General features: G+C 35.6%; 1 protein-coding gene across 1 annotated transcript in view; it reads right to left on the bottom strand.

The window, feature by feature from the left end:
* Positions 1–2,144: 2,144 nt before the first annotated feature.
* SLC4A7 (solute carrier family 4, sodium bicarbonate cotransporter, member 7) overlaps positions 2,145–8,740 on the bottom strand; it is a 68,963-nt gene continuing 62,367 nt past the window's right edge. Inside the window, exons 25-26 of the mRNA XM_009324179.1 lie at positions 7,680–7,787; positions 2,145–4,445 (exon numbers count right to left, since the gene is read on the bottom strand). Of these exons, the coding sequence (XP_009322454.1) occupies positions 4,364–4,445; positions 7,680–7,787 (190 nt within the window). The 3' untranslated portion in view covers positions 2,145–4,363. The remainder of the gene's footprint in view (positions 4,446–7,679; positions 7,788–8,740) is intronic.

The raw sequence follows: 8,740 nt of genomic DNA, 5'->3' as shown, positions 1-8,740 counted from the left end.
CACCGCCCCCCCCCCCGTCTGCACGTAAGGAAGAGAGAAGGCCCTACCACCGATAGTTCAGTAGATTTTTATTGCTTTTACCAACTTTCTGAAACATTACAAAAGATAGTTTTATTCTAGCAGTACTTAAAACAACGAAGGCTGGATCTTTCACATTACAGACAAGTCTGAGAGTTGTGTTTTCTGTATAAACTGAATATTGATTCTACGTTTGGAATAATGTTTTCATTTGCTTTGGGTTTTGTTATAAAGTAAGAAAACATCATTGTAATTAGAAAAGCAGTCATAAAAAATTCGAACCGTACAGTATGTAATCACATTTCAAATAATCAGTATTAGAATCAAAACTGTAGTTCAGCTACAGGTGCTGAACCCCGGAAGACGCCTTTGCACAGGAGTATCAGCAACAGTAGAAAGAAAAATACTACAAATGATGTGTCTTGTCAATAAAATCATTTAGAAAAGTATTGATTTTCAAACTCATTCGTTATTCCAAATAAATGTCCACAGATACTAAATTCAATATGAAAGTGTCTTTAGATTAACTTCAATGCCAACTAAGAAGTCCTGTAAGTTTTCACTAAAAACGTTACAAAATAAAATCGACTTAAAATTACTAAGCAATTTGCTTGCTTTATAGCACTACTTTTATGCTGACTCAAAGCTGTGCGCCTCTAGTCTTAAAATTTGCCGTAAAATAAATTACTGTTGGTATAAACATATTTCACACGTTTGTACTGTACTTGATAATGAATTTGACCTAGATGAGTAATTAAAACATTACTAATCATATAAAGCAAAAAGAAAACTAAAAGCGTCGTGGTGCTCATCTAACAGACTACATTCGTGAACTGAAAAATCATGAACCATTTCTCTTACGATTTACAGAACGTATGTACAAGACAACCCTTTAACACGGTGCAGGCTCCGCGACACGACACCTGTTCGTTACAGATGTATTTTACAGCCTGTCGCACCCGCCTTTGCAAAGGGCACAGCCTAGGAAGCTACCCTAGAAAGACAGCGATGCAGGTGAAGCAAATGGTGAAGTTATGGGAGAACTTTCATTAAATGTAGAAAAAATGGCCAAGACCTTTGGTTAAAAAACCTCCGCTAGGGCACCGAATTCTACCCTAACAGGTTTTATGATGACAAACTTGGCAATTTGGAACATTTCACTGAATAACCTTATGTTACAGCTGCAAAATTGATCTAGGAAGAAAGTGTAATTAACTTGGGCATACGTAAACAGAATGAAAAGCGTGTCACTGCAATACATATGAAAATACTAAGAATGAGTTTTGTAGAATATAATTTAAACATGAAACTGCATTTTCAGTGAAATATTTTAGACGATAATTTAAATGGAGTGGTCAAAATTAAGACCTACACTTTATGTAAACATTCATATTTATAAATAAATTAGAAAAAGAAAATAAAAAAAAGAAGGGGGGGGGGAGAGAAAAAAAAAAAAAAAAAAGAGAGGGACTTTCTGAGGTGGCTCTGCAGCCAGACACACAGTAGCACTAAGCTCCATTCCGGAAAACCAAGGCATCTAAAAAAAAGTGCAGGGCTGTTTCTTTTCCTTAACTGTTGGAATGGAAATACATTGGCGTAGTTTTTACAGGGCTTAACCCCTATGGAAAAAATCAGTGCACCGCATTATCACCGCTCTTTTGCATCCGTTAAGGCAAAACGTGTATCTACATGCAGTAAACTACACCCTTAGCCGTTTAATACTATGTGTGATTTTAAAGCAGAGAAGGTGTAAAATGAGCAGCAAAATCACTTAACCATAGATTATCAATGGGGTTTTATGCACTTCATACCAGATCTTCTTCTATTCATATGGGGAAAAAGTGCATGCATAACATGCTACTGACCAAGAGCATTGGAACTAAAGGTCACTGTAAACTGCGTTGCAAGTCATGGTATTTCTGGCACCGATTAAAATATCTACACAATTAAAATTAAATAAATACTGTGATTGGACTTGTGGGTCTTTGGTTTTGTTTCCTTTCAACTTTACTAGAAAAATACCCACTTCCTGTAGTATTGACCAAAACTTTACCCTTCTGAAGCAGAAACCAGACACAAGATGTGCAGCACCAGGGAACCCTGATTTCCGGCATTAAAGATGAACATGAAGTGTAAAATACTACTGGGAGGACTAGTACAGAAGTAATGTGTTGTGGATAACGCTATGTAAACTGCCCAAAATAATCTTCCCTCTGATTCAGCAAGAGCTACTTAGTAGTCAACAACTGACGTGCAGATGTGTACTTTTTTTTTTTTTTAAATAATACAGAAAGTTTCAGGAAACCATCTGCTATAGTTTCACTGCATCTCAGTTTGACTAGAGGGAAAACAGGGGTACTTTCTGAAAGAGCACATACTCAAGCTAACGCACAAGCTACACTATTATCTAAGAATAAAGGAGCACGTATATAGGTCATTAAATAGTATCAGTCAAACCTCACTTGCCTTGCCACTGACCTGAGCCTTTGTTATGACAGTTTGGATAACATTATTCGTATTGCTGTACTCTATGATTTACTTTCTCTAAACTGCCTTCTCGGAATTCAGCCAAATGAAAAAAGAAAAAAAAGAAAAAAGAAAAAAGAAAAACATTATTTCATTACATTACATTTAAAGGGAATGGTAACAGTCCATGTAACTTAAATGCTATTTTTAAATGTTTCTATTTATTCCCACTGATTGCTTTATTTTTGTAATATACAATTATCTTTTCTCCAACTGACACTTGGCTGAAGAGCACCAAAATTCCACCTCAAGTGGTATTTTCAGATGAACTCTGCCCTCCTCCAGAATCAGCTCCTTTTGCAGTTGTTGAGAATTTTACCCACATGGTCCATGGTAAAACTCCCAACTTTGCCAAAAGCAGAATTAAGCAAACGGCATCTTCTAATTTTAAATGAGCACAGATTCTAATTAAAGCCATTGCAATACATCCAGAAAGGGCTGGTGGCAATTCAGAATGTAAAGAGATCATTTCAGAAATTAAAGCCAAAAAACTAAGGCGTAAGGCAAGAAAGTATTAATAATGGAAACTGTGCAGGTAAGTGATCAAGATTTTCATTTATACATAAAATTTTCATTATTTCAAATACTATAATGCTAAACACTAGAACTTGAAAATGTACTGACTGCATCTTTATCAGTGAGCCCCAAAAAATCCCATTTACTTTAATAAATGAATAATTACTTTTTTAATTAATCTTACATGATAAAAATTTATACTAATTAAAATAAATAAGATGTTTAAAAATAAGTTGGTGTGCTATCATATATGCCCTTTACAATGGAGAGGATCAGAACTGTACACACAAATATCACAAGCAATTTGCAATCCATAAAATAATACTGATCATAAACCTATTACAGAATTAAACTACAGCTAATTTAATCAAATACACAGTAAATTTAAAAATTAATTAAGCAAGAAATATATTTGATGAGGACATGAAATACTCTAAAGTTTCAGTCTTAGAGCTGAGTAAATCAGACTCTGAAAGTCGATGGGAAAATGTAAGTAAAAACAGGAACAAAGAATTCAAAAGCACTCGTGTGGTAAGTATGTGTAACTTCCTATAGACCAAATTGCTGTCTGTAAATCAAATTTATATTGTGTAAACATGGAGTGCCCAGAATGGCAAATCCTAACTTGGGACTGTAACTACAGTTACTGCACTTATACTGCTACTGGACAATAATGAAAAATCAAGAGTAAATTAAAAAAAAAAAGTAGCAGAACAGGGTATTTATATATATTTTAAGGATTAACTAACCACCAGACTTAGGGCTCTGGGCCACTCCTGTAAAATAGGAGAGACAGAATCCAGAAAACACTAGCATGTAGTGGAGACACAAAACACAGTAGTTCTTGTCAACAGCACATTAATATTTGTTCTATGAAATCACAAAAAAAGTATACCCTGCAAAAACAAGCAGTAATTGCCTGCATGGAAAACAAAGTTCTGTAGCGCACATTATAAACAGAGGTATTGCAAAATTTTAAGCAATGTGGACCAGTAATCGTCAGCAAAAGCTGATTTAACTTTTATGCACATACTGATTATTGAAAATAATATGTATTCATTACAATCTTCCTATTTAAAAATGAAAATAAAATTTCCAATAAAATAAATAGCTGAAGTGTGATTACCACTCGTCTTATTTGTAGGAAAATCTTCTCATTATGCAAGCATATCTACAGTGCCCTAAACAATGGCAGAATTAAATACATGTCACTCCTTAAATTGGAAGTCACACTTCAATGGTATAATATCCTGCAGTGATATATATACACACACAAATACACGCAATTCCCCTTGGTTCAGTTCTATAAAGATGTTTCAGCATCCACGTATTTCACAACAGGTGAATCTTCCACATTTATTTTCACACTTCCTGGTTTTTCAGGGCTGTTTGAAAGCAAAGAGGAAAATGTAAGGTTTGGTTCACTTTAGTAAAGGTTAACTTTCAAATGAACATTTAAAGTATTTATGTAAGGATACTTTTATGGTGATGTATTTCTATTACATTCTAGTAATTGTTAAATACTATTCATAGGAACAGTACAAGCTTAAAGAGAGAAATCCCCAAGATCCTATCTATAAATACCATTTCTACTCCCACTGCTTTTATTGATTCTATTGATTTGAAATTGTTTTGCAAAACATCTTTTTTGGAGGAAAAAAAAACCAAAACCAACCAACGAACCAACCAAACAACAACAAAAACAAAACCCACAAAACTGTCTAGTTAAAAATGCTCAAAAATATATAACAAGCAATATTATTAATGCTGCTTAATTATTGGGCAGGGAAACAATTTTGTTCACAATGCAAGACTGGGAAAACATTTCAGTCTTTTCAAAATGGGGAACCACACTTGTCACAACAGTAGAGGACGGTTAGAAATCTGCATAAGTGTCCATTCAAGTGGAAGACCCTAAAGACAACAGGCTGGCTGGCACCTGAACAACTGACACTCTTAGGGACACAGCCACGGAACAGTGGCTTATCCAAGGACAGAAAGGAACGTCCCGAGGTAGTTACAGGACAGTAGAAGAGGAATTGGAACAGCATAAAAGGGAGGATTCTCTAGGCATGAATTTTAGAAGAGACAACACATCTGTCGAGTTGCTCTTTAAGGAAAAAAGTATTAGAAATTCACGCAAAGAGAAACATTCTGGGATTCCTTAGAAAATATAACTGTGCCTCGACTCTGCAGAGTCTATAAAATATGAGAGATGGTGGAGGTAGAAAGAAAAAGCCATCTGGATCAGTTCAGGAAATACAAACAAATCTAACAAAATAATTTTTTTTAAAAAAGGTAAGATTTTTAAGAAATAATGCCAACCCACAAAACATGTCACCTGGAATTCCAAAAGACATTGCTTGTTTCAAACTGCAACCTATTTGAAACCTATAAATCTGAAAATAGCAGTGCCTACAGAACCATTTTCACCACAGCACTAAACATCTGTCCATGCTTTCAGATGAAGACTGTTACACAGAAAAATCTTAACAGAACTGACATGAAAAATTTACCAGGAATTACTTTTGCCTGAGCAGTGGTGGCATCTCTCAATCTCTCCAGCACCCACTATACAAAAAAAGGTAGCAAATACCTCACAACAGCAACCAAATAATTGAGTTAAGGCTCAAGGAGCTCCTGCCTTCTAACATTTTCCAGATTCATGCAATATCAGATTGCCTTTTGAAAGAACTAGTTTCCAGCACCAGTGGTTTTTATTTTCAATTTGTAGTTCTAGCAAGTTCCCTTCCAAGATGCAATTTTTACTATACTAATCTCAAGCAGGGCATGTTACAGAATAAAAGGGAAATGCCTTATAGCAAAATATAAAAAATAGATGGAATACTGAATATGACCTAAGTAGATCAAAAAACATTGCAAACCGGTCAGAAGCCTAATTCACTAGTGCTGCATATAATTCTATACTAATTTAACCTACTCAGGAAACAGGAGAGCACAAGATGGAGTTGTACTAACTTCTAACTGCCTGAAAACCAAATCTAAAAATTTTAGTTCTTCTGGAAAGAGAAATACAGGTCTGTATCTCTTCAAGCCTTATACACCCAATGAATATCAGATTACGTACCAGAAGCATCCACAAATTCTGTAACAGGTTTCTCAGAACTCAGCATAAAAGAAAATAAACAAAATACGAGGGTATACCGACACACATACTCTGTTATCTATCTAATGCCTCTGTTATCTATCTTCCTGGCAGTCTAGCTTGTGTGGCACTCAAGTTTTAGAAAACCTTTTTAAAATGTTTAAAACATTTATTTAAAAATGTTTAAACAATACAGGCTGAAGATTCACTGAAAATGGTGCCTGCACTAATGAGTCTCTTCAGCTCTTCCTATTACAATACCTCCAAGTTCTCTCCTCGTCTCCTTCTTCACCCTTGGTTGACCCACTGTCTGGGCAAAACAAAGCAAATTTCCATGCCTAGCTTGGAGCAATGCACGTGTTGGATAAACAGATAGTGTACAAGTGCTAAGTGGCCAGTCACTACTGCTGTTTCCATGATGCAAGCTAAACAGCAACCGACAGCTTGGACTATTATGTATGAATAATCCCTTCACCACCAACTCTTCCACCAAGATGTAATTTTACACAAAACCTGACAATACCACATCTCTGAAACCTGTCTTCCTTTGACAGATTTGGCTGAATGGGATCAACCAAAAGAAGATGTATGTACAGACAGCAGGATTGCATAAGCTTGGTTTTCCAAGTCAACAGGCTAATTCTCCCCTCTTTCCTACATAAAAACTACTAGGCAATAGTTGCACTGTGATGGAACAGTCCACAGATACCAGTCCCTATAAATCACAAGCCTTTCAGGAAGGTGGGGATATTCTAATGAATGTTCAGGATTTGGTTTGTTCCCCTTGATAGATTCAGCCAGATGGGGAAAAAACTAGGATGGAATAGCAGAATGATTCCTTGCATACAGCCTTTCTTGTTTGATGGGAAGCTCACTGAGAAAGAGGCTCCTGGCCATCACAGAAGATGCATGTCAGCTTACAGGAAGTGTTCATAGCATCAAGGACTCCTAAAGTGTCCAGTACTTCATTCAAGTATATTTCATATCCAGTGAGATAGTATTTGAGCCATGTTTAATTTTTAGAGATTAAAAACGAGCTGGGGAAAAAACAAAGAAACCAACCAACCAACCCACCCACCCACAAAAACAGGGGGCAGACCCTAGGGCAGCATGAAGCAACAATGAAAATGCTGTACTTACCTTTTATTCCCACTGGCATTTGTAGTGTTCAGGATCAAACAATTCCCATGCTCATATACACTCTAGTAAAGCTTTTTAGAAACCCTAAGCCCATCAGAGTAGCATACAATTGTATTAAGCAAATAAAGAGTAACTTTAAAATTGTAATAATACATTTAATAAAATAATTGAATTCCTTATAGAAATTGTTTAACTTCAGAGTAAAGGGCAAAAATTGAAGTTCAAATTCAAGTTCCTCAAAAGTAAAAAGTCAATGCAGATTTACAAACCACATATACTCATTTTTTGAGATACATTTCAAGAAATACAAGTACAGCTATTAGCTGCTAAACACAAGACCATCGTTAGAAAATGCGTGAGTAATTATAGCTACCTCAGGTTAGCTCTGGTTACTTTGGCACTCTCAGTACTCATGGCAAGAACCTTCCACTGTGCAGTTTTGGCCATTTCGTCTGATATGTTTACAATTGAGGGATCAACACTAAAGAACAAACATACTTTCTGGTTAGTATTCAATACCTTGCAACAACATTATACTTATTGTCACTCATCATTTACATCAGTTGTGCCTCCTTTCAATATTTACGCAGCCACAAGTTGAGTTCATTTCTTACAAATATATTTCAACAAAAATTTTCAAATTTAACTCACTAGCGCTGCCTGGAACACATAGCATCTTAAAACAGTTTTTCACATAGATACCATTAAGACACTGAGAATGTTTGAAAGAGATCTCATTTCTAAATTACCTGTAACTTCAGAAAATTATTTTGCATGTTCAGAAAAAATGAAATTAATCACACTCTTCTGCTAAGGCTTTCATAAATCAGAATTATTTTAAATTGTTTCCAGGAAAGAATCAAGGGCAAAAGTGCAGATGTTAATAAAATTCTGAAACTGGTACATCAGTTGAGATTTAAAACCAGTAAAAATCTAGAAGTCCCAATTATCTAGACAGATTTCAAGTTAATTTTTTTCCTGCAGAGCCTTACTAGACATTTTTTCAAGGGTTTTTTGCCACTACCCCCCCAAGTCCCGCAGAAAGTAAGTTCACGCTCAGATAGCAAGCTTTCAAAACCGATTTCCCCCTTTTGCCTTCCACACATTGATATGTACAGCAGACTTAGGTGTTGTCTGTAGATATGTTTTCTGTGCTGTTCCATACTTAAGCTTCAGAATCTACCCCAGGGTATCTGTAAGAGTTCTTCAGATTGCACGGGAATCTTTCAAAGACATTTTTCCTCAGGAATCCCCACAAGATGCAAGACAGTAAAATATATAAACACACATGCCCGTAGTTGATGAAATCCTAGTTCTACCATGACAGCAATTAGCAACTCAAATGTTTTTTAAAAAAGCTTTAGCATTTAGCATTTTCATTTGCGTAGCTGAAGTCTGATTAAGCCTGCTCTTAGAGTAGGCAATAGCGCTCAG

The sequence above is a fragment of the Pygoscelis adeliae genome, unplaced genomic scaffold (genome assembly GCF_000699105.1).
Source record: "Pygoscelis adeliae isolate BGI_AS28 unplaced genomic scaffold, ASM69910v1 Scaffold25, whole genome shotgun sequence".
Lineage (NCBI taxonomy): Eukaryota > Metazoa > Chordata > Aves > Sphenisciformes > Spheniscidae > Pygoscelis > Pygoscelis adeliae.
Note: the sequence above shows the minus strand (reverse complement) of the source record. Positions and strands in the feature narration are given on the sequence as shown.